General features: G+C 34.9%; 1 protein-coding gene across 3 annotated transcripts in view; it reads left to right on the top strand.

Moving 5' to 3' along the window:
• The window catches only part of Gabrb1 (gamma-aminobutyric acid (GABA) A receptor, beta 1), a 388069-nt gene that overhangs the window by 129169 nt on the left and 231262 nt on the right, over positions 1–27638 (top strand). For 2 of the 3 annotated variants that reach the window (XM_013518089.1, XM_005391892.2), the window contains exon 4: positions 9723–9943. In XM_013518089.1, coding sequence (XP_013373543.1) covers positions 9723–9943 — 221 coding nt within the window. Of the gene's footprint in view, positions 1–5783; positions 5838–9722; positions 9944–27638 lie in introns of those variants that run through there. The other variant, XM_013518091.1, reaches the window with a different exon arrangement.

Here is a 27638-nt window from a genome sequence, read left to right as displayed (position 1 = left end):
AGAGAGAGAGAGAGAGAGAGAGAAAGTCTGTCAAAAATGTAAACACTCTTCAGCAGTAATAAATGTCTGGAAGCTAATGGTTACCACTTTTAGCATCACTCTGAGCACGGCTTGTAATTGTAGAGGCCAAGGATAACTTGTATTCCTGTCATGATGTTTCAATAAATCTAGCAATAAAATATTTTACAAGCTTTTGTTTTCCTGATGTTTACATTTTTGGTGGACTTTCTCTTGAAAGTAACATTTTTTAGTTATAAAAATCTAAGACAATTTCAATTACCATGAATAAGATAATAACTGAATAATTTACATATATTTGTATTATGTGTATAGCCATTAAATAGAATGAATTATGTGTCTACTACTGATTTGGAGGGATTTCTATTCTGTGTCCTTAAAGAAAGATTAACAGAAGTAAATATAAGGATTTTTAAAAATTTATTGACCAAAACTCTCAGCATGTATAATTTACAAGCATGAGCAAACATGTAAGATGTGCACAAAGGTATAAACTGGTTAGTAAGAGAAACTAGGATGGAGGAGGAGAGGAGATAAGTAGTAAATACAGAGACTGCTAAATAGCTTGGGGAAGAATTAATAACAAATGTGATGGAAGGTGGTATCTGTAGAGTGATTTCTTTTTTTTTTTTTTGGTTTTTCTCCGGTACCGGGAACCGAACTCACGACCTTGCATTTGCCAGGCAGGTGCTTTTGCCGCTGAGCTAAATCCCCAGCCCCGAGTGATTTCTTTTTAAGCAGAGAGAAAGAAGGAAGACCACCACAAAGTTGGTGGTGATTACCTCTGAATAGCAACTTTTAAACAGCATGAAACAATGCCCAGGAGAGAGAGGAAGGGGGACAAAGGGTAACCATGACAACATTGACATCTGCGGATTAGGATTTATTTAGCTATTTATTTTGAGAGTTCTCAAGGGCTGCCAAGAAACCATCACCAACAGTGCCTTTTAAAAAGGACAATTCAGTGATTATTTGATTAATATCTGGGTTTCTGAACATGCCCAACATATTTCCTAATGGGAAGGTAACAAAAGCTCTAACAGTTACCAAATCATCTTGGCCCTTGAGAAGGATATTATTATGCCTTATAACAAGTCCTGACTTAGTCACTTAACTTGTTGCTGGGACACAATACACAACACACACCACTTCACAGTAGGAAGTTTCTTTTGGTTTACAATTTTAGAAGTTTCGGTCCATGGTATAAGGTCCCAAACAGAAAATGATATGATGAAAGGGCATGACTTTGTGGAAAGCCATTCGCTACATGGAAGTAGGAAGCTGTGAGAGAAGGGAGGAACAGGGGAGGGACACACATGCTGCCAGGTTATTCTCCCAGTAACCCCATGTTGCCCCCATGATTTATTTGCCTTCCAAAAACCCTGCCTATGAGCACGTGGGTCCTTTGGCAGGGGCATCCTCCATCTAAACCACAATATCCTCTCCAGATCTATGAATCTGAAGTTAAGAACTCCTAAAACTTTATTGTCCTCCAATAAAACATTACCAGATGGAAAATTTTTGCTATAAAGTGCTTCTTCTTAAGCTCTGTATATATCATAAGATCATAAATCACAAAAGAAAACTCCCTTCCGTAGACAGAAAATTATACATGGCTTTTTTCATATCTTTTGAGCAGTACAGGTTATAGAATTTTGATTTAATTCTAATTCTGATTAGAAGACTTCAAAACTAGCTTGGTTTCTATGTGGTAACCATATCACATATTGATTACCATTCTGGTCATACATTCATACTTCAGCTGAGGACATTCAATCAAAACATTCCAAATATTCCACTAAATTTCCTATGCATCTGATTTTATTTCTCTTCTTATTTAGATGTTGGGGAAAATAGAAATACTAATATTCTATGAACCTCTGGAACTTAGGAACTTTAAAAAAAAACCTACTATGTCATATATAATTATGTAGTTTTGAATGTTAGTGAAGTTTATGAACCATTCTTCTGATGAATAAATCATGTACCTAATATTTGGTTACACTGAATACTGACTAACTTGTAAATCAACTCCCAGATATCACTGATTAGAGATCTATTTTAAATCTTTACTATAAATAGTTTCATACTTCCAAGCTGATGAAAGATACTGCTGAAAATATCAATGAACTTTCATTTGATATAATTTAAAATATGGTTGTGAATATTTTATATAAAATCACTATTAATTCATCTTAAATAGAGTTCCTTTGAAAGTCCATATACTTTTATTAACTCCTGAAATTTATCAATTCTCTATTTGGACTTATAGATCTATTAATGTTGAGTTATAGGGACTGAAAGTTCTGAAACATTAATTATTTCAGGTATCTAAAAGTCCTCACAAATTCTATTTAAGGATGATAAATATTTTAAGAAATTAGACTACAATAAGATGACTTTGGACTAACAAGCTTCGTCCAATATAAAACCTTTAAGTATACAGGATGACTTCATTCGTATTCCACTATGCACTATGACAAGGCACAAAACAGGAACTTCTGCCCTAGAGTAGCTCAGGATCTATAGGGACTGAGAAATCATTACAAAACTATGTGGCAAATGCTGTAACCAGAGAACGAAAGGAGTGTTGTGGGAGCTCACACAAGTGAGTGACTAATCCTGGAATCCAGTTTCCCAGGGGTGCTGTTCTCTTCTGAAATTAGACTGTCTCCATGGTGAGCTAATCCATCGCCACGGTGAGCTAACGACTCACATAGCTGTATTTCCCAGAGCCCTCTCTTTCCTAAATTCTGACCCATCATTACCTACCTGGCACCTTTACCTGTATATGCCACTGACACCCACAGTACAGAGTCACCCAAAATAAACTGGTCATCTTTAGCCCCAAATCTTCAACTCATCTCATTGTAACCCATCTACCTGCTTCCCTGAGAAATGGGATGATCGTGCTTGATGTTCTGTTCTCATTTGTTTTCCATTTTGAAAGTTACCAAGTGTTACCTGTCCCCCAAATGTGTTACTGCACACATTTATTCCCTCCACCTTCCCCTCCAGTGCAGAGTTAAGCCAACTCTGACTCTTTACTCTCTAGGTTGGTGCAAAAGCTTGTAAAACTGACCTTGTCCTACTCAATAATTTTTGTCTCCTTATTAGAGAGATGTCAATGAAGCAAAGAAACACTGTGCATTTTGAGTACATAAAGTGGAGGGAACTTCAGGAGGAGAACAGGGTATAAATTTTATTTTGAGTTAGAGCCTCACTAAATTTGACCTCCAACTTATAATCCTCCTGCCTCGGCCTCCTGAGAAGCTGAGATTGCAGGTGTAAGCTTTGGGACCTGGTCATAAGATCTTTGACTCAGAGGTTTCTAAAAAATTTTTTCTTGCTTCAGGTCAAACATTTGAATATATTTTACCACAAACACAACTCTAATTATTTGAGCTCATGATTATTGGAGTTGTACTATATAAATAATAGTTACTGGTCTTGTAAAGTATACATTATCCATTTTAATACACTGGATTCAATGGTTAAAAATAAGTTTTTATGTTTTTAAGGAAAATGACTTTTTGTAGTGTCTACATCAGTGATGGCAAACCTTTTAGAGCTTTCAATAATAACAAACATCCCACTGCAGCATGTGTTTGCCACCACTAGTCTAGATTATGTGTCACATTACACATACTAATACCTTCTTTTTAGTACAGCCTCACAGTTTCACATACAGAATCTCACACAGTTCACTGCATTGGAAAGGAAGTGCATATTAGTGTCTAGTGTGTCATATGTGGTATAGTGCAATTTCCTTCGATGGTTTTCGTCTGGTTTAAGGCCATAATTCTAAATGTTTTTGTTCAACTAATGGTTAATTCCAACATTTTTCAGAACACAAGACTGACAAAAAGTCTGACTACACAGATGGATAAACCAAATGTGGCTTTTTAGAATGAGACAAAGGTAAAAGAATATTATGTTCCCTGAGGCACACACTGGGTTACAATTGGAGAGCCTAAAAAACAAAGCAAAACAAAAAACAGTAATAACTAAGAACACAGGGTTTGGCAACGATAGTAATAAAGAATATTTAAGAATTCTGGGTCTCAGATTCCTCAGAGTATTTCTCTTTTCTCAATGCAAAGTCATGGCCCAGATGATAATTTGAGTTTTCCTTTGTCTTTAATATGTATAATTATTGCTTATAAGATCCTGATATATGTAACCAAACTTGTGAACTTAACCAAACTTGTGAGCATATGGCCTTAGTAGACTCATATTATTTTGTCTAGAGACTCTGTATCCACTTTGAATGTTCTTGTTTTTATTTGTTAATGTTTGTGATACTGGGATGCTGCTACTGTTCTATTTCTTTGTTTGTTTCTCATTTACTACTCTCTTTAAAATAAAATTAAAAAGATCCTGATATACATATGTGATGATCAACACTGTTATGGCTTTTTTATCTGGAAATAATAAATATTCATTCAACTTAGCACAAGAAAAGAGAGGTTAGATGTAGTCATACAAAGGATCATAAAGAGCTGAAGTACTGAACATGTCCAGACCTAGAAATAGAAATAAAAATTGCGAGACAATGCATGACCTTGAACTTGATCACTCATTCTCTCTTAGTGATCATCCTATGGTCACTTTCTGCATCTTTCTATATTTTTTCCTATAGACCGGTATCACTTTTATCTCTAGAGTGTCTTTTCTCATAACCTCATAAAGCAGTTCTGTGTCATGACATTTGTGCTTATAACTCCTGTCTCATATTCCTTGCCCAGTAGCAAATTCCTTTGAAAGGACTCCAGTTGGTCCATCTCATTTTTTGTTGCTGTTTGTTTGCTTGTTTTGAACATGTTGCATGTAAATTGCTTACCTGTATATGAATTGCTCTTGAATTAGTTATCTACTCTCTGCTCTCAGAGTTACAGAACTGCAGTGGCATCCCGGGATACAGAATATGATGGTCAATCAGCAGAGGATAGAGGCAAGAAACTTCCCATCATGGCAGGGTCTACAGAAGTGGGAGGAAAAGATGCACAGCTACACTACAATCAGCCTTTTGGGGAAACTTAACTTAGCTTTAGAAAAAAACAGATTTCAACGTTCAACTAAAATAGCATGAGTATTTTATAGGGAAGAGGGATTTGTACTTGAGACTTCTTATAATGTGTATTAAAACACATAAAATATTGTATAAATGCAAGCCAAAGGCTTGGAACACTCTCTCTCTCTCTCTTTCTCTCTCTCTCTCTTTCTCTCGAGAACACCTTGTAACGTTCGAATTGTTATGTGATTTTCTTTAGCTGGATGCGATATTACAGATATTGAGGCAATATATTGTCTCTTTGATAATATCATCTGAAACAAGTGCCAAAACAAAGGCAAGTAATAAGGGATTCACTTTCCCAGTCTTCTTTGAGCTTATTCTGGAAAAATGATGTATTTTTTCCTTATTCCAATGGAAACCAATTAATCACAGTAGAATAACAATTACCATCTTTTGTCAGAATTCCCTATATTTCACATAGTTTTGGGGGATATGCTGAAAGCTCAGAATAAACACATTTCATCATATATCACAGCAAGAGATCTTGTAATGTTATACTGATATTAAAAGGAAGGATGTTTTGTTGAAACCGGGATTTCTCAAACTTGCCTTTGACAAGGAGGCAGTGTTTCTCCAGTAGGGCTTCTGAACCAGCTAGTTCTTTGCTGAGCGGACTGCGCTGCACACTCTAATATACTCAGGAACATCCCTGGTTCTACTCACAGATGCCAGTGCGTGATGTCACTGCTTCAGTGATGACAACCGGAACTGTCTTCAGACACTGCTAACTGTACTCTGGAAGGTAAAATTCCCTGACTAAAACTAGCAATCTGAAGTGATTGCCATCTTTATATTGCAAATGAATAATATTTACTTAATATGATTGCATTCTTGAACTTTTACTCACATTTAGATTTTAAAAGAAAGTCCTTTCAGACTGTGATTGGGTACCACTAACTTGGTATTCTCCCACTTGCCTTTCCTCAATGCAACAAATTCTTACACGCCTGAATTAGCCTGACCAATTTCATTATCAAATCTCACACCCACTAATCCCATTAATTTGCCTCCTTGTCAGAGAATCCCCCATGGCCCATAGTCTCTCAAGTGTCACATTTCTTCTCAAGGAGTAGCTTGCACACTTGAGAAAGCTGGTCGAATGCTTGCACTATTCTAGGTGTATACCCTGAAGAAAATTGCTTTCACTGTTTTTGGCTAAAGAGTCAACATTTCCATTCAAAAACATTTCTATCCTCTTTAAAGCGCTTCTACTTTGCATCATAGAAATAAATGTAACGTTAAGCCTTTCTTTTCCACTTAAAAGACGATACGCCACAATCAAACCATAGGCTGTATTATATTCAGGTGTCACTATTAAAATTTTTATTCAAAAATAGGAAGAATAATTTGTTTAAAATACAGGAAATAGATTCTCTGACACGTAAATCATAAGTTCACTCTCCTAGAGTATTAGCCTATGTCAAAAAGTTGGCGTGAGGAAAAAGGTGGTAGTAAATATGAGAGGCAGTGAGAATCAGGACATGGAGCACATCCCAGGAGATGTTACTCTCACGTGTTGGATACTATATATAGAAATGAAGGCAGTTATCACTTCAGTTTAGGTCTTTCTATAATAGTCTTTATTTTTGCTATAATATTGTCATCTTCCAGACAATTTTATTAGTGTTACAAATCTTGTATGTCCATATTTCCATTTATTATAGAGTCAGGTTCTAGATTAGGTGATTGCTTCTAGAAATGCATAAGAAGTACAGGTTTAAAGGGTGTCTGTCTCATATCACTCGCTTCTAGAAGGAATATACTAGTATGTACATTGCTTACTGGATTACTTTTTACTGAAAAATGGGTTCAAATTACTACTTTAGTTTAGAATGATGATATAATTGCTATTCAATATTTATTGAAAACATGATAAGTTGTACATGTTGTAAATTTTACCATATACTTATAGGTTTTGGAAACAACAGTTCCCAAAGAGGGAAGAGGAAAAGGTTCTACATGTGTGCACTCACACACACACACACAAACCCCTACAAAACTTTATGCATGGTTAAATTATCTCACGTTTGTGTTTTTTCCATTCCCCATTGTTTACTTGTTACAAACTATGCTTTAGTTACAGCATTTATTATTACAGTATTATGTTGCATGATTCTAACTGACAAATGAAGCATATTATCATATATACCATGAAGTTTTGAAGTAAGTATATATTGTGTAATGGCTAAATTGAGCTATTTCATCTACATATTGTTTCACACACTTATTTTTATTTTTTGTGCAGTGAGAACATTTCACATCTACTCTCTTAGCAATATTCAAGATAATCCTCTTTTGTGCCTATGTTAATATCCCTTCCACACACATTAAACTTTATTTACTGGGGTAGTTGTAGAGTAAGAATTTTACTAGGAGGTCTCATTATAAAGATATCCTCTGTAGCTCTTATGGGGATATGAATACTGATGAAGATCCATTGGATTATTTGAATGCTTATAACATTGTTGGTGTACCCAATTTCCATGACAAAGATAATATTAATGTGATTTTAGATAGTTATAATTTCTTTTCACATTGGCTGAAGTACAGACAAGGACCCAATACAAAGGCTTAGAAGTGATCACAGACAGAGTCCATCTGCTTACAAATTCTTTCATAAACATCTGATTAAAATAGCAACTATCATAAAAACTAATATGTATTCTCCAAATATTTGGAAGTGTAATATTAATCTTTATATAGCATTAACAATTTTGAAAATTATTTTTAGCAGATCATGAGTTCTTAAAGTAACTTAGTTTTAATTTTTTCCATTGACACACAATAAACTAGTATTGTTCTCTTTTTTATTTCAGAAATGAGGTATCTATAATACAAGGGGTTATGTTAGTTGCCTCTACTTACATATGGTAACTATGCTGTACGGTCTACTTGTGGTAGAGCTTAGAACCAAGGTGTGTTAGAATTTAGGAGTGTATTCTTTTTCCTTCACAAAAAGTATGATGCTAAGAATTTAAAGAGGATGAAAATGAAATAGCAGCAATTAAAAGAGGATACATATAAGATTGTGGGGCTCTCTCTCTTTCTGTCTCTTCCTTGATACATAGGTGAATAGGTGTGCATAGATATGCATGAGTATATATATTCATATATTTATTTTATCTATGACTTTCATATGCTTGAAAGTAAGAACAAGATTTTAGTTTTTTTAGGAAATCTTGTATAATTCATAGTCCAGAGTGAATATACTTGCCATTGAACAAGAAATAACACCTTTCAATTATTGAAAGGCATTTTCTCAATGAATAGTATAAATATTATTGCTTAAAATATTTAAAAGGACTAGAATCCATTATCCACAATGAATACTGTCTTATGTCTAGGATTTTTCAGATCTGTGTGAATATTCATTGAGGCATCTAATGGGGTACAGTTTACCCCAGTATAAAGCATAATCTGAATCAGTGATACTCACCTAGTGATTTATATCCCAGTGTGAGTGCACAGATGTTGTGCAGGAGTTATACAATATTTTCTTATTAGTTGCTAAAGCATTCATAAAGTTACTACTGACAAATGTGTCCTTTAATAGAAAAAAAGAAGCTTTTGTTTCAATTACATTGGGATCCATATCTGAAGGACTTTATGGTTTTATTGCTACCAGTTTATTTTCCTTAAATGGGTAGTTACGCTCTGAATTAACTCAGTTCTTTAAAAACAGACAAACACTGAGAAAATAATTGTTATCTCATCGTTGTAACTTAACCCATTTATTGAACCTAAATCTTCCTGTCGCTCACTGCCAGGAAAAACCTGGTTAGAATGAAAAGTTCAGGGGAAAGTCCTCCTTGTAAACTTCTACAGATGGTAAGGAAAAACTCTCAAGGGGCTGGGGATTTAGCTCAGCGGCAAAGCGCCTGCCTGGCAAGTGCAAGGTCGTGAGTTCAGTTCCTGGTACCAGAGAAAAACCAAAAAAAAACAACAAAAACAAACAAACAACAACAAAAAAAAGTATGGATCTAATTCTGAATTTAAGCCAGTTCCTTAAACAAAGTAGGAACAACTTAGATAAACTGTTGAACATTTCTGTCATTGATGTCATTGTTCAAGCTAAATAAGCCTTTCCACCTACATGAGCTTTATCTACTTTTGAGAACCTAGAGACAACTTGTAGTTCACTGAAATGATCTAGATAATACTGATAACCTTTCTAAGTTGAACATTGCTGTATTCATTCAAAAAGCATTTGATGTTTAAAAACCAACCTCTCTTTTTAAAGGCATCTATTGTTAGTATTGCTTATCAAATGTTCCACACCAAGACAAAACTATAATTATAATATCCAGTAGTGAATTTTTGTAAACGTGGATCTCTTTAGAACCTTTCCTATGATATCATTATCTTAGCTTCCAGCCTTACAGTTCAACTGCATGCATTTTCTTTATATTAGTGGAAGTGCTTGTGTATATGCTCAAGTATTGCTCTCCATTGGTTTCCCTATATTTGGAGGTACAAATTTCAATATATTCGAATATATATATTGCTCAGGGACATCAGGAGGGCAGGTCTCTAGGTATGCATAATGCCACATGCTAGTGGGTTCTTAACAAAAGGCCTTAGATAATGTTGATACTGAAATTCTTTTCTGGCTTCCTTTATTTCATAGGACTATACACTCACCATGTATTTCCAGCAGTCTTGGAAAGACAAAAGACTTTCTTATTCTGGAATCCCACTAAACCTCACCTTAGACAACAGAGTAGCTGACCAACTCTGGGTCCCGGACACCTATTTTCTGAATGACAAGAAATCGTTTGTGCATGGGGTCACAGTGAAAAATCGAATGATCCGACTTCACCCTGATGGAACAGTTCTCTATGGACTCCGGTAAATGACTCTGCATTGCATGTTTTAATGTCGTTGCTGTTGTTTCAATTCCTACTTTTGGAAGTGGGTAGGGCGGGGAGAGAAGCAAGAAGGAAATGCTCTCATTTGCATATGAGTTAGGGACTAGAAAATCCCTTTTGGAATCATTTAAACTCAGTCTAGTCTGCATTTGTCCATCAGTGCAAGTAAACGTTCTGTACTGATCATCAAATTATAAAGTAATAAGAAAATTTGTCCTTCCTGGACAGAATTCATATCTAGCTTGTCCTAGGAGTTATAACATGTTCAGTTCATTGCTTATTTTTCTCAGAGCCACCCAGAATGATGTGAAATGTGCTCTGTATGTTGAGTGTACCTACTTCAAAGAAACCAGAAAATATTTTGTGGCACCTTTGAGAAGATTCACAGTGTTTTTATTTTTAAATCTAATATTTTTATATTTTAGCTTTTGTATTGAGAACTAGGTCCACATTAAATTGATTTTTGTAATTTGTAGAGGTGCAATATTTTCTCATGACTATCCAGTTACTTGGGCATCATTTATTGCAGTTTTCTTTTGTCACTGGATTGTGTTGGTGGCTTTGATGGTATCTGTGTAGGTGCATTTCAAAAATTCTATTCTGCTTCATTGTCCTATTATGTATCTTTATGCAGTGCAACTGTATTGTAATTTTGGTTCTTCAGTGGCAAGTCACAAAGTCAAGGAGTGTATGTCCACTAACGTTGTGTTTATTTTCCAAAACTTGTTTGGAAATATTCAAGGTCCTTTGCTCTCCTTATATCTTTTAGAATTAACTTCTCAACCTCTACCAGAAAAAAAAGGCTGCTAGGGTTATAATTGAAATATATTGAATTTATAGATCAGTTGGTAAGAACTGAAATCATAAAATTATCTAGTCTTCTCATCCATTAACATGAGTTACTTAGGTTATCTTTAATTTATACTAGCAATGTTTTGTATCATAGTGCTTTTTTCTATTTTGTTTAGTAATTAGGAAAAAAGTGGCAAAGAGAAGGTATCATATATTTCTGGAGGTCTATTATAAATCTACTTGTGCTTAAGGGTTTATAAAAGTTTCAAAGCTGTGTTTTAAAATCAGCTTCTCATTTTATCAAAGAAATATAGACATTGTGAACTGTTCTGGGATATGTAGATTTGTGGGACTTTAAACTTTGGTGCCACCTTTGTGATCCTTTTGAGAGACAGATGAAAGTTATAACGTATACCCAGATTCATAAATTCTCTAAAATCTTCCCATGTACCACAACCACCAAGCTAAAGCTCTAGTTACAGGTCAGAATTCTACAATATGTAATGTCTGTAGGTTCACCAATATCCCAAAATAATATGGATATGAAAAATACATTGAGATAAGAGTTTCAGTCTAAATATAGCTGATAAGTTAGTTGATAACTTTGTTCTTCATTTAGACAGTGAAGCGGCATCAGTTGATCTTGACAAAATGATCTTTGAAATTTTTATATTTTTAGTATTTCAAGAGATTTCAACTCCAAAAATCTCTGAGCTGAAAGTATCTTGGAAAAATGGTGACATAAAGTAACAATTCCTTTGAGCCTACTGATAAGAACTACAGGCAAAACCTACTAATCTGAGTCAGTGATTGATCAGCAGCAATGGTTCAGCCCCTGGAAGTGAACTATTTTTTTACCTTCCCAACTCATTTCAATAAGTATCATGGAAAAGTAATTCTATGACTCAACTTCATAAGCCACTGATTAGTCAAGAATATATAGAAGATTTTCTGTTGAATAAAAGATAATCATATTTCTTGCAAGAATGCTGGTCAAATTGTCAGTTTATATGTTTCTCTTCAGTCAGTTTCCAAATTACTGACAACCTCTACCAATGGGAATGGTACAGAGGAAAAACACATGCATGCAGCTGAAAATGCCTCTTTCGAAAACTTAGAAAACTGACACAAAAAGGGTAGAGAGCCTTATATCACAGCACAATAAAAAAAATGACAGAATTGAGACTAAAATTTTAGTACCCGATTCTCATACAGATGCTTTCCCCACTCCATTTCCTTTCAGCTTCCAGATTTTGTACAACACTGCTTTCTCCTCTTGAGAGCCACGCTAGGTCTTTTTAGCTTATAGCCAGCAAACAGACAATGATTACCCAATGAGAAGCACAAAGTCAGAATAAACAGAAAATCATCTGGGCTTTGATCCCTTCATAACACTAGTTCTCTCTATAGATACTTCACATCAGCTCTGATATGTTTCCTTCTGCATTTTCTGTCTTCCCATAGCCTCTTCCGTCAGAGGTTTGGTTTTCTTTTCCTTAGAGGCTACCACAATCATGGAAAGACCATTAAGTATAGCAAAGCAAGTATGACATTTGGGAGCAGAAGGCCAAGGTTGGGCTTCAACATCACAATTTCCAGACCGCTTTACTTTAAACAAAGTATGACATTTTTCTAAGCCTTCGTTTTATCAGTGCAATAAGAGATTAGTAGCCTATAATTCATTATTGAGAAAGTCTTATGAAATAATTAGTAGTAGAAGACATTCTAAGCCTTCAATTATATTTTTCTAAAGTAATTGTGCTTTATATGTCCTTGACTAGGGATTGGAAAAGCTGTATCTTGAGGATTGTTCCCTAACTCACAAGGGTATCAGTGATTACGACTGAGATACAGTTGTCCAATTAAAAAAACACTCACTAAATGCCTAGTGTATGCACTCATTCATTATTGTGGTCCTGGGAATAATTACTGGAGCTTGGCAGAAATTTGTCGTTGTGGCAGAATGGAAAGGCCCTGGAGCTGAGAGCCATGAAACTTGTGGCCTAACCAACCAGTGGCTGCACTACAGCCAGCTATTTTTATCTTCTTGGACTTCAGTCCCTAACCTTCAAGGGAAGGATTGGGTAGAATTACCGCAAACTGCCTTCTAAACCCAAATTCCACTGACTTTGTCACCCTGTATACTAAAATGTGTTCATTTTAATTCATCTGATGAAACATTTCCTAGTTGTAAAAATGAAAATATGTGCCTTTTTTTAAAGAGCCTGTTATAGTTTAGAACTAAAATGGCCCCAAAAGCCTCATATGTTCAGAGATGGGGCTTTTGGAAGTTAATTGGGTCATGAGACTGCTGCTGTACTTCGCAGCAAATTAATTCACTGATAAGCTAACAGCTGACTGCACTGGTAGGAGGCAGAGCCTGGCCAGTAGGATGTTCCTCTGGGACTGTAACCTGGACAGGTACATTATTATCTCTGGCTCCTCTGTTTGCTGTGATTCCTGGCTGTCATGATATGAGCAGCTTTCTTTCGTGGGAGCCAACCAGGGCTTGAAATCCTAAAACTGTGAGCAAAATAAATCCCTTTTTAAGTTATGGGTTTTGAATATTTTGCCCACTGATGGTAAAGTGACTAAGGCAGAGCCTTTTAAAGAATAGGTATCGTTTATCACTTCCTAAGCATGCGTATAGAAAATCCCTACCATGTAACATAGACATTGGCATCTTTATAGCTGTCCAGTACTTATTTTTGACATGACTAATTAAGAGAATGAAAATAATATCCTTATCCTTTTCTATAAGTCCAGCTAGTAGTCGCTGTGAGTGAGGTCCTACATTAATTTTTAGCAATGACAAGATCAGAGCTTTTCTGAATGTATCCCTAAATTCCCTTTGACAAGGCATTTCATAATCAACCATAAGACCATATTATTACACTAAATCAATTTTCTACATGCTAATTCAACATGAGACTCTACAACTTAATGTATACAAATCATATGAAGAGAGTTTATCATTTTCTGTTTTTGTGAATCATATGAAATCAGATTTTACATCTAATGTGCATCATATAGAACCACAAACACTCTAAAATAACAAAATGGTGTCAGGCGGGGGACAGGTCCTTCGGAGCAACCAGACTACTGTGCAACAGGTGTACAGCCCAAGGGAGAAACTGTTTCTTCCACACCCTGCTCTTGAGCCAGATCTGCTGTAGCAAAATGCATCACTTCAAGAGGTAAAGCTGCAAGCAGTGTGGTTTCCTCTTGTCTTTGACTCCACATCTCTTTTGTCCCTGAGACTGAATCTGTTGCCTTTATCTGCTCTACCTCAACTGTCTTCTCCAACTCTAAACCATTTCTTCCACATAAATTAACATTTTACTGTCATTGCCTGGTCAATTTTCCTCAACTTTTTCTTGCTTACCATTGTCATCTCGTTCTTACCAGAACACTCCAGATCACATTGCTTCTCACAGTTAAAAAGTAAAGCTCCAACCAGGTGTAGTGGTGCAGGTATACACCTGTAATGCTAGCATTCCAGAGACGAAGGCAGGAGGATTGTACATTTTCAGGTCAGCCTGGTCACATAGTGAATTCAAGGCCAGCCTGAACTACCTAGTGAGACCCTGTCTCAAAAAAACTTAAAAAAAAATAAAGCTCCAATGCCCCCATAAAATTATTTTTAATCCTATATCTTGAACCCAAGACCCTATACTTACTACTCTGAATACATTTAAGGAATATCAAACTCAAATATATCCTAGATATTGCAAAAGTTATTTGTTGTTTCTCTAAAATTCAAATTCAGTGGTGCAACTTATAATTTATTTGAAAATCCTACAACACTATCAAATACACTCTAAACAGTCTTTTCCCATTATAGCACTTTCGCTCACCTTCCTTTTTCTTGAAAAATTTCACTCAAAGTTTATTTTCAAGACTTTCAGTCTTCCAAACCTGCTGAAAAGCCCATTTTATTCAATGCACTATTGAAATTCAAGCTCATAAAGACCCAGATTTGCAACTCTCTTATGATGTTTTAGTGCTCTGTATCTTAGCTATTTTCCTTTCCTTAACTTTTGTATTCCCTCTCTTAAATCAAACAGATGGGCAATAAGTGTTTATAAAAATGTAATTAATATGACCAGATTCAGTCACCTGACTCACAGTATTTGTCAGCTGCAACATTTCCTATATCTAAATGATGGATTTTAACCAAAGAGTAATTATCACTATTAATGACCAGATGTATTCTGCCACTTATGCAAACATGATCCAGCTGGTTGCATACTCTGATTCTCTCCAAGGTCTAGCCCTGTGGAGGCTAGAAAACTGTATTTATCTTTCCCTAAAAATGGCAAGCATGGGATGGTTTAATTCTGTGAAGACATTTAGTGAAGCATTTAACCTACTGAGGACTGTCCTTCTTTTGCATTTACTATGGGACACTGCCAATGCTTACCTCTCTTGTTCTGCGTGCATTCTCCTTCATCCACTACAGGTGAGCCCCATGCCGGCAAATTTTAGGAGCTATGTAAATAAGAGTAGTGGGGTGGTAGCCAAATTCTGGCTTACATTAAGGCTCAGTATGTGAGTGTATGTTTAGAGTTACACATGCATATTGTAAATACATACATAACACATCATTTGAATATCAATAGCAATTGTGTCAAGGAACTTAACCAATGTAAATAAGTAATTGAAATTCCACCATATTCCAGCACTATGCCTAATGTTCTACCTACTACACTGGGAGTTCTGTATATTAGTAAACTAATTCTAAAGGAATTAGGATAACTTTCCCTATCTTATAATTTACTGTTTGTTTTTCTATAAAGTAAGACCAAAGGGTACATACATTAAATTTGACTAGTCTGTTGTCAAAATATCTTTTACTCTATAAATTCTATTTCTATTTAATATCATATAAATTATTTTTAATGAAATGATGTATTCCCTTGTTATAAATGTGTTCCTCTACCACCTATACTGAGACTTGAGAACATTTAGATTACTGTGTAGTTGTTTTTGATGTTATGTTTTGGCAAGGCTTATTTGTAAGTGCTATAGTTAACCTCTGTCAGGAGATGCAAGATATCTGGATGTCTCTTTTTTATATGATGATTGATAGATATAAATACTAACTGCCTGATGTATCCATTATAGTAAACACATTAAATTTAATGCAATTGTATTAGTTTGCTAAGAATGTCATGATAAAATAAACTGGGTGGTTTAAACAACAGATATTTCCTCCTTTTATGGGATTAGAGCCTTCTTCCATTATGGGATTAGTCATATTGGATTAGAGCACACCTACCACTTTTCCTGTAACTTGATTACGTGTTTAAAGACTATTCTTAATATGATCACATTCTGAGTAGCAAGTGTTAGGATTTCAACATGAGAACTGAGAGTAAGGTTATACCATTCTACTCATCATAGCAATAATTTTTAGCCACTACAATCATTGCCTAAAACTGAAGTTCACAAAATGTCAGTATTTTATCTTTCTTTATTTTTATTGACTGGGTTTTTCTTTAGAGAACGTTGTTTTGCTGAGCATGAGGGCACATGTATTTCCAGCATTGTGGAAACTAGCCCAAAAGGATCATGAATTCAAGGCCAGCCTGAGGTATATAGCAAATTCTAGGTGATACCTTGTTTCCTTCCAAAACAAACAAACACACTTTCTCTCATTACTAGTGATTATCTTGAGGTATCATTCGTACAGTGAAAGTAGGACAGATGTGTGATTGCTTCCCCTTATTTGGCAGTTTTCAAAGTAGCAAACTGTTTTCCCAGAGTCTCTCAAATGTGACCCCTGGGGTTTGGAATTTTATTTCTTGTTGTTTTCAGGAGTTTTAACAGATATATGCCTTAAAATTTACTACAGTTATTATTATTTTAAATTCTTCCTTTGTCTTATCTTTAGCCAGTGGCAGTCCTTTTAAATTGGCTCCTGAGTCCTGCTGACATGACCTCAAAGTCTTGAGAGCTTCCTTATTTTCTAATGCATTGAATTGTATTCTGCCTGTTCCAGAAATAAAAAATATTATGAGTTCATATTGATACTTACAGTGCAAATGTAGGATTACAGGCCTTTTACTCATTTCTTGATTTTATATTTTGGTTTTTTTCTCTTTTCTACATAGAAAAGATTGAGTCAGTGATATTAAAATGTTCATCTATTTTTATTGTTAAATTTATATGGATTAATACTAGACTATAGTCCCACTGGGAGCTATGTCTTTAATTTACATTTTAAATTTCAAATTAGGAATAGATCCTTTCTATATGGTTAAGCTACAACTTCGTTTCATTTGGAATTTTGAAAATTTAAATTTATTTCTTAACTATACAAAATATTTATATAACTATAAAGTCAAACTGTGAAACAAATACTTCTCACTTTTTTCTGTACCTTCTTTCTCTTCATAAATACTTTCATTTGTGTAGATATTTCTCTTTCTCTGAACAAATATACCTGTATATTCACACTCCCTGTTTTGTTTAGAATGTATCACAGCATGCCAACTGCTCTATAGCATGTAAAGTGATTTTGTAAAGCCTCCAAGAATGTTGAGAGCAGAGTTTAAACAAAACATTCCTACTTCAAAGTTTCTACTCTTAGATCCTGCCTAAGGCCACTTCCTATGAGTTTCTTTCCCTTGAAGTCATTTTTATGAAGATAGCTGTCTGTGTTTGATCATTTTATTGCTCCTTATTATACACATAAAATAATTGCAGAAGCTATGCCACATAAATGATAATGGCTCTGCCAAAACTGTGATTTTTTAAATGTGCATAATTTTGTTGGGTTCTCTGAGACATGCTAATAAACTCCAAGAAGAGGCTTCTGAACTTCAGGTTTCAGAACTGAGTATAATATTCCTCAGAAGAAACCTGTGGCTTGATGAGGGTCTTGAGAATTCCCTTCCTGTACTTGCTTATCCGCTTCTACTATGAATTGATTTTCTAGTGTTCTTGGCATTGCCTGACTATGGATTGTGTGGGAGAGCAAAGTCAAAGCCTACACTTATTGAATACAAACGATAGAGTTTCCTGCTATTCCTCAAAGGATCACCTCATCTTGCCTTGGTTTTCAAACTAAAGCTAAGTAAAAAACAGAGGGAATTCCCTTTATATTACAGACCCAAAAATATTTTTTAAATACTGTTATTGATTCTAAAGCAGTTTTGGGGTTCTAACAGTTTTATGTTAGTTCTCTATATTGATTATGCACTCTGAAGTAAAGTGTTTTTCTCTCCTTCAGACCTGGCCTACATAACTATGATTACATTCAAGAGTCCTGGGCAGGTTGTACAGCACTCACCATAAGACAGTCAGAGCAAAAGTATTGAGAATTGATTGCAAAGAGTGTGTGGGCTGTTGAAGTGTTTCCAGAGGATTGGCTGATATTGACAAATGCATCTTGGAAGAGAAAGAAACTTGTTATTTCACATGGAAGGGAGAATAACCAAACCATGCATAAAGAATAGGTAGCTCAGTTTATTCAGAACAATGCCTGGAGACTCTCTTTGCAATTCCCACTAAAGGAGAGTGTTGCTATTCCCCTCACAGTTTAGTGGATTTATATTTTAGAGTTTTACCAGTTGAGTACAGAGAAGCTATTTAACAGGATCTCCAGTGAAAGTGCTGGTATTCTGCCTAAGTTTTTATTCATCTATATATACGGGAAACTTTATGTTTGAACCATGTTTTTTAGGGTCTCCTTTTTGCTAAATATGACATTGTAACTAATTTAATTTATTGAATGAGCAATTGAAACAATTATGTAGTTACGATAGCTACTGTATAACCATATAACCCATATAATCTGTGCATGTGTCATTATGAACAATCCTCCTTAGTAAAATTAATGTAAAGATTAAATAAAACCAGTGATCAAAACTAATCTTAAATAGAACCACAAAACCTTAAAGTCATAACCTTCATTATGTATCTTGTGAAGAATACCACTGAGAACTCCAACGAAGAGTGTGAGCTGTCAGAAAAGAAATAAAAAATAGAGAAAGAATGAAAAAAGGAGGAAGGAAAGAAAGAAAAAGAGAGTAATGGAGGAAAAAAACATCATCTTGAAAATATTACAGACTTTAGAGTCTAGCTACACTTACAAAAGACATCACTGTCCAAAATGTATTAGATTTTACAACCATGTGTGAAATGTTCAAAGCAATTTTCTATAGGACTTTCAACTTATTCCATAGAACTATCTTTTCTAAGTTTAATATTTTCATACTACTTCCACAATTTTTGCCACAACTGCATATACATATACTGACCCATGTTTTACTTGTGTAGGTATATCTGTATGTGTATATATGCATGCGCATGCACTATTACTTTTAAGTAGACATTAAAATATATCAAAGTAAAAAAGTAAAATAAAATACATCTAAACTATGAACTTTATTAAAGTTTAGGAGCATGTATCCATGTTCTATTTACAGATATCTTTCATTATTTTTATAATTGAGTTAGTGTGACCTATCTTATGATGTATTATTAAAGTTGAATAAATTAATAGGATTAAAAGATTATAGTGTTCATTTGCATATAGTCAATGTCAGCGCCAGGGGTGTAGCTCGGCATCACAGTGCCTGCCTGGCAGATGCAAGGTCGTGAATTTGATTCCTCCTACCAAAGAAAACCCTGTATGCACATATAGTAAAGGCCAAATGAACACTTACTTCTCCTGTATAAAACATATGATGCAAGCATTCAGTGAAATAATAAACACATGCTGTTTGTGCAATTATCATCATCATCAAAACAAAGACAAAAGTTTATTTACAAACATTTTGAGGAGCTAAGTGAAGCTATCTTTGATCAGTGCTATGTACCCAGGTTGTGGGATGGTCACAGAAGAAACCAACATTTGAGTATATTGTTGTTCTACTTCTAATTTTGTATATCAAAGAGCAGCCATAGAGTGTTTCTCAGACTAAAATTTCACTGTGGTTTCTATATCAGCTACAATACTAAACCTAGCATATCATTTCTTATCTTCAAGAACTGTGACATTATGACATCCAGATATAGATATGTCGTATTTTATACCAGGGAATCATATTGCTTATGGATTTTTAATCACCATGTGGAAGCAATAATTTATTTCAGTCTAAGGCAGAATATCTCAGAGGAACTGTGAAAGGCATATGTATTATTAAATTGTGATTGAAAAACTTTTTAAGGCTAGAGCTTTGAGAAATATACTGATTTTTACATGTCAACCTAAGTAATTGGGCTAGAGTTAATAGATGTCTTCTAGAAAATCTGGATTACTTTTACATGTACAAGAGGTAATGTAACAATGAATCCCGTATTTACTGGAATTAGTGCCTCATCTTCCTGAGTATTTCAACCCACAGAGCACATTTTGTTTTCCTCAAGAACTCACTTATTTTCTACTTCTGCTTCAAAACAATGACTGCTGTTTATCCAAAGAGAGCATGCCCTGTCCTTTCCAAACGTAAAGAGTTATCATAAAGGAGCAACTGTCAGTCTGTTGGATTAGTACTTGTTTTTCCATATTTAATAGGGAAACTTCAGCTTTCTCTTTCTTAAATCCTTTTTTTAAATTTAATAAGTACAGGTATAGAGCAAGCAAGATAAAACCCACCTGTTAAAAAACTGCAAAGGAATGACAAACACCTCAATAATAATAAAAAGAAGAAAAACTGATATGACTTAGTTTTTTAAAAATTTCTCATATTTACTTCTATTTTTAAGAGTTGTATAAAGTTGCTGAATGCAGCATTTATTTCTGAAAATCAAAGGACTACTGAAGACAGACACTTTGAGAATGCAAACAATTTATTCTTTTCAAATTTGGGTTATTTCATTTCAGTACTAAAGTAGAAGTTTGAGGTTTGATGAAAGCTGTTCAAGATGTGACCATATATACGTCACGTACACGTTTCTAGCCTCCCAAACTACAGTGTCCAATCCCAAGACAAAGGAACTTCGTCTTCTTACGTTCAAGTATACATTATTCTTTGGCGAGACGGGCAGAAATTCTACCAGCTTTTCACGACTTTATGAAACTATTTCAGACATTAAAAGCAAGTGTTAAGGGCACCAAAAAAGATGATAAAACTGAGAGATCACGATTAAAATTATTAAATGTCTCCAAATGTTGTATATCTACAAGTCACTGGCATTTTTTTTTAAGTCACTAAACTTGAAATGATAAAAGTTATTTTGGAAATATATCTGCGGCATTTCTCAGGAGTATCTATCCTAGGCCAAAAGGATTTTGCCAGACACTTCCCTCTTGCCTTGTTTTCTGCTCAGGCTTCTACCTGTCCTCTTCCCTCCAGCCTGTGTAAGTCCTGTCCTAAGTTGAACAGCAAGTTTGCTTTCCCAAGTACCAGTTTAATACAGTGCTTTCCCCAACGGACTTATTGATTCTTAGTTACCCAGCATGTCTCCAGATGTGAGATCTCCACTACATCTACCCTTGTCTCACAGCCTCATTTAAATTTCTACCTGTATCTGAAGTCTTCCACACACCTGTTGGGTTTCTTTCTTTTTTGTTAATTGCACAGATCATTATTTCCAAGTCTCTGCTCAGTGATCCCCTTTCTTTTCAACTCAGAAATCAAAAGTCTTTCACTTTACTTTTAACTATACACTGCTCACTTTCGAAGACCCAGCCCAGAGGTCTCACTTTTCCTAAACATCGTGTAGAACAGATTCAACCCTTGTAGACTTTGCTTTTTTTGGAGTTATACAGAGTTGAGAGCCTCTTACAATATAGCAATTAATTATAAATTGTTTTCCAGTTATGGTTTCATCTCCTCTAAATGAGTAAAATCTTTTAAAGAACAGGGTCTGTTGTTCTTTGCCACTTCCCTGAGTCATACAATAGTTAGCGCTTAAGTGGACAGCAAGTGATTAGTTACTGATTTTTTTTTTTTTTTTTGGTACCAGGAATTGAACTCAAGACCTCATGCTTGACAGGCAGGGCTGCACCACTGAGCTAAACTCCTGGTCTCCTAGTTATTGATTTTTAATCTTGTTCTTACCTATAACCCCTGGTGATTTTGGCTTTGTGTAGTCAGGTATGCTAGGTTTTAAAAGAGGAAGTTAATTCCTTATATGAAAATGGAAACGTAACTGAGAATGAAACCACTTGCATGAAATAATTCATTCTAATACTTAAGGCTCTGTTGTAGCCCATAGCTAGGAGATTTCCTGGAAGAGTAAAAAGCATGCTTAGGTTCGAGGTTTCTTATTAGGTTTAATAAACATAGATATAGAGCAAGTAGGAAACAGCCAACCTATTAAAAAACTGCAAAACATTGATAAACGCTTCAATGACAGATTTGAGAAGTATATACATGGTATTATGCATAATACTCCTTTTACTAAATGAGAAAATACGCAAGAGTGTTTTTATGATATTCCCTTCCTTATCCCCTGTATACTGTTGGATTCAAAATAATTTCTACAACCAACCCTTCTTCAGGAATCCCATTTAAATCCTGAGCCACATATTTCAGCTCTCAAAGTGATGGTACATTATTCCTTAAAGATAGTCATTGGAAATAAACAAGAACATTTTTAAAATTCATAAACAATATTGGTGGTCAAAAGTTGTGTTTGAAGCACCTACATAACTTGTCTTTCTTGTATCATTCATAAGGTATCTATAAATGCATATCTATAGGAGAGTTAAAAATAATTTTACCAAATAAAGTACACAAATCAATGATTTGATCTGTTAATTTGTTTTCATTCTTTTATCTTTATAAGAATAAATAAATAAACAAAAAATTAATGATTTGTATCTCATCAATCAATAGGATCTCCTCAATATCTCCACTTTTAAAAATCCTAGTTTAGCCAGGTGTGGTGGCATATGCTTATAATCTCAGCACTCGGGAGGCTGAGGCAGGAGGATCAGTGGGAGTTTGAGGCCAGCCTAAGCTACAAAGTGAGCTCAAGACCAGCCTGAACTGCATAGTGAGATCCTGTCTCAAAAAGTTAAAAAAAAAAAAGAATTCAAGTTTATTTGTTTGCATGATACTCATTTCTTAGTTTAAAAGGTATGGTGTTAACTGACTATAGCCAGAAAGAAAGTGGAATTATTCACCTCTTTCTTACTCCATTCTACAAGATAATAATTATTTTCTCTCTGACATAGTCAAAACAAGCATGATTGGAACCTATCAAAGCCAAAGTAACTACCAAAGAATACATTGAGCCAAAGTAACTACCAAAGAATACATTGAGCTATTCAGCTAGTAGAAGCCAGTTCACTGATAGATTTGCAGATGAGATAACAATGTAGTTGCTTGTGCTTAAAAATATAAGAAAAAAGAGTTCTGATTTTATATAAAACTTAAGAAAGAAGAAGGGAAATGTAGATGAAATTAAGGAAAAAAGACCTAAGAAAGTGTTTAGGTAGTAGAGAAATATGATATTTCTGTCTCAGGATATTTCAAAGTCTGTCACTTCAAAAAAGGTTTAGACTTACTCTGTGTTCCTTTCAATAGAAAGTGGAGGCTTAACATGTCAGTTCCATTTACTTACCTTAATTAATGAGTCTAAAGTGAAAAGTGTTCTGCTGTATATGTATTCAAGAATAGAATTAATCCTGCAGCCTTCACAGGTCAACTGTTATCCCTTAAGAATGTGTAAGAGGAGTTTGTATCTCTGGATCATCCTCTCCCTACGAAGGGTCCATGTGGAGCTAGCAGTGTCTCTCCAGGGATGAGTAAGCTGGTGGAAAGGGAAGAATCTGAGTTTTGGAATCAGATGGTCCAATCACTTATTTGTAGCTTGCCTTAAGATGAGTTACCCAGCCACCCTGGGCCTCAATTTCCTCATTTATAAAATAGTTATGATATTCATCTTTCAAACTCTTCTAAAAACTATTGTCTGTAAAAGGGGAACAATGTCTTGGTTTTTTTCTTGTGCTTCTTTCACTCCAAACTCTTCACTAAAAATGTTTATAGAGAACTTGGATGAGTACAAATATATTTTGGATGCTGCAAAGAGAATCCTGGTCCTGCCTGTGAGACTAATTAAATTGATTATAAGGCACATTAAAACTCTTTGTTGCTATAGAGCTAAGGGAAAGAATCACAGAAAATTAAATCCACAGATGGCAGAAGCAGATAGTCTTTGAATATAATCATTTAATTCTACAATATGTCAGCCATAATACCTTGGGCATATCAACCTGTCTCTACCACAACTTCTTCAATAAGCTCATAGTAGTACCAATGAGGTATATTTGCTGAGATTATTAGATGAGAAAAATGCATTTAAAATGAGTGACAAAGTGCCTGTCATCTGCTAAGCTCTCAATACACGGTGGCAATGCTCATTCTTAGGATCTGCTCTGTGGGTTAAGAGCCTACTGCTTTAATGTGTTGTTATACTTCCTGGGGAGGCTCTGCTGCTTTGAAGATTAAAGTGAAGGCTCTTTCATGGCTTTTATACAATTGCTCGGATTACCTTTGATGATATCTGCTCCGATAACTTAGAGTCTCTCCAGGATTGTTCAAACTGGAAATGAAAGGAATTTCTTTCTTCTCTATACTCTGAGTTTTTGTCATTAGATTAGCGGGGCCAGAAAAGAGTGAATCCATTTTCCTGGTGCAGGAAATTCTGTTATTACTCATTATTCCCCAGCATTATACGCTGCCTCTTTTGTGTCACAGGATAATTCTGCATCAAAGAAGCTCTGCATGCCTAAAATACGAAAAGTCATTTCTATCCACCTCATAGGTAAAGGGCAGTGAGGAATGCCACTTTAGGAGAAAGATAAAAAAAATTCTTTAAAGATCAGCTTCCTTACCCTCCTTTATCTGGAAATACACACACCAAATGAGATTCTCAGAGATTTAGTTTCTGCTAAGCAGCTTAAGAAATTTCGGAACCATGGTTGAATGTAGCATTTATGTAGAGAAAATACAGTATAATGAGCTGCTTTGTTCCAGGTTCCACTTTCACATTCTGTCTTTCATCTCTAACTTCACTGTCAAGAAATTTTAAGAATTTCCATTTAATGACTATAAAGATGACTGAACATACTTTTAAGTCATTTATTTTTCCCAACATAGATGCTTTATATTTTCAATGTCTCTGAAGAGACAAAGTAAAATAATAGCATGATGTATAACCTATATGTAATATTCTGTAGAGGGCAGATAAAAATGTCCTGTTAAATGGGCCATCTCTGGAATACCCTAGGGTGTTTTTCCTTGAACTTGCAGTCTTTAGCAGATGAGAAGAAATATTTTAGAAAACACACTCAAGTTCTCACTAATCTATGCCCCGACTATGTTTCCAGATTGTCTACCCTTTTCTAACCCTTTTGGGGAAATAAAAAATTGACATTGTTATCCCGTAAACCTAGGCTCTGAATACGTCTCCTAGGACTTTGCGGTTCATCCATAAAGATATGATCATGTTGTCAAGCCAAGGACTGGAAATCAAAGAGATGTCAGGATCCCTCTGTCAGGCAGTCACTGATGGGAATCTGGAGCAGAGCAAAGCACAGTCTATAAATGTTGCATATGCTACATTTTGTATCTACTTCAAATGTAGAAGCAAAGCTCCTCATTGCTCTAGCACAGCTTCAACAACAAAATCAGAGAGGTAGCACAGTATTTAAGGTGCCAATGTGAGTGATTCTGGAACTGGAACAGGTCAAATCCACCAATATATCAGGTCGTATTAGACATTATTCAATTAAATTATCTGGGGCTCTGAGGTGACCATGCTACTTCTTATGCAATGTACCTGGTCTCAACAACTGGGAATCTGATCCTGCTCAAGGTAAGTGTAGTTAGTGGTAAGACATAGCAAGATTTGACCTGCCTTCTCAGAAACCACCTCGATGATGAATTTTCTCAAACTCGCTTAACCTTAGTTTCCTCCTCTAAAATGTAGAAAATTAAAATAGTAGCTACTTCCAGTGTTTTGACACTTAAAGGCAAAAATTTATGTGAAACATCTTGGAAAGAACCTCTCACATAATAGTAGCACATAAGCAATGGTCTTATTAATGGCTGGAATATTATTTTCATTCTAAAATTCTTGAGTGGAAATATAGATACAGCTTACTATTGGATTTTTTATTAAACCACAGTCATTTAATACTTTACAGAGAGAAGAGTATGAGGATAAATTCTATTATAACAAAAATTTCCAAGATCATTTTTAAAAATGAAGAGAAATCTGCTATCAATTTGGAAAAATACAGTGGTTAAACCCCTTTTGTTTTTAGTTTTTCTGCTCAATCCATCACCTGGCAGCCTAGGAAATATTCCTTTGATAGCTAATTTGCCTTTTTTTCATGTGGAAAGGCAGGAGAAATCCTATGACCAAGCGCTATGATCCCTAGCAGTCTAAGTAGACTTTTCAGTTACCTGTGTAGTAGAGGACAGGCAGGAGTCCTTTATTTTATTTTTTGCTTAAGACTCAAATGTTGATGATGTTATTTGAAAACTGTGCTTTTTGCAGTTTAGCGTGCAATAATACCACAGTAGCACAGGCATAAGTTGAAATCTTTTTTTGCCTATGACTTCTTATGCATACAGGGATCTCCTGGTACAAGGAATGTTCAAGTATTTTTGTAATCGTAAGAGCAACATTCCAAGAAAATCTGTTCCAAAGAGACTTTGTGCTCTCACGTTGCTTTCCCATTGACTTACTTTTGTGGATATGTTTATGCTTGAATGTATTGAGTCACATAAATGTTGATGCAGCATATTAAAATGTACTATGTTTGATTAGAGTGGAATATTTCTGATATAATAACATTAATGAAAAATAAAATATTAAAGGGTACTCACAGCACAAGACAAAAATATTGAGTTCCCTATGAAAAACAAAGTAATCATTTGCCCCATAGTACCTTTCTTATGCTTCCTGTTCTAGAGCAGGAAAATACTAAAGGGTTAATTATTTGCATTGTTTTAAAAATTAACTTAGAATCAATTTAGCATTTGTAAGTTTTCCTCTCAATCTACTTCTTTATATTTTTTTAAATTTATTTTCATTTGAGCTTTCTGATTTCTTCCTAAATACCTAAGTCCTACATAGTTTTCATATGGGAACTAATATAACAGTACAATGAGAAAAGCTACTACCTAATCAAAGATATTAAGTGCTAAGTACTATTGTAATTTTGCGTGATACTTTTACCAGTTCCAAAAGTAATTGTTTTACTTACTCTTATAGCAGATGGGGAAGGCAGACATAAGAGGTTAGATAACATCCAAAGACACTGAATTAGAAAGCCCATGACCTTTGCAGGACTAGTCCTGGTTTTGTATCAGACCTTCACTCCATTGCTGATGGGTGAACCTCTGCCTGTCAGTCAGCTAGTATCTGCCCAGAAGAATATAGCTAAATAATTTGTTGTATATATTATCTAATCTCTTTCTAACTTAATATATTTCTGAACTATTATTTTTACTAGGACTATTAGGACCTCTCACACGATTTAATAGTCTTGGCAAAGCTCTTTTCATTATGGGGCATTATTAGACAGTTTATAAAATCTGCCTGAAACAAAGCATTCTATGTTATTCTAATTATAAATTTGTAGGGCAATGTTTCTTCAACTTATTCCTGGAGCTCATAATCCTGAATTAGACACTGCAAAACTTAGCGTTTGAAAAAATGTTTACATGTTTTAGGTCAAAATCTCAATACTCTGGGAAAAAAGCCTCTAATTTTAGGTAATTACATGGAAAAAGTTGAATTTCCTAAAATCTACTTTGCAAATATCCATAAATGAGATACTACAGTAGTAGCAACCCACAAGGTCTTGTGTATTTTCATTATTGTTAAATTATATTTCATTTATAAATAACTTTGGATTAAAGTTATATTTTTCAGTACCCAGGGAGCAAGAGTATATTTTATATCAA

The sequence above is a fragment of the Chinchilla lanigera genome, unplaced genomic scaffold (assembly GCF_000276665.1).
Source record: "Chinchilla lanigera isolate Chin_1 unplaced genomic scaffold, ChiLan1.0 scaffold00042, whole genome shotgun sequence".
In the NCBI taxonomy this organism is placed as follows: Eukaryota; Metazoa; Chordata; class Mammalia; order Rodentia; family Chinchillidae; genus Chinchilla; species Chinchilla lanigera.
Note: the sequence above shows the minus strand (reverse complement) of the source record. Positions and strands in the feature narration are given on the sequence as shown.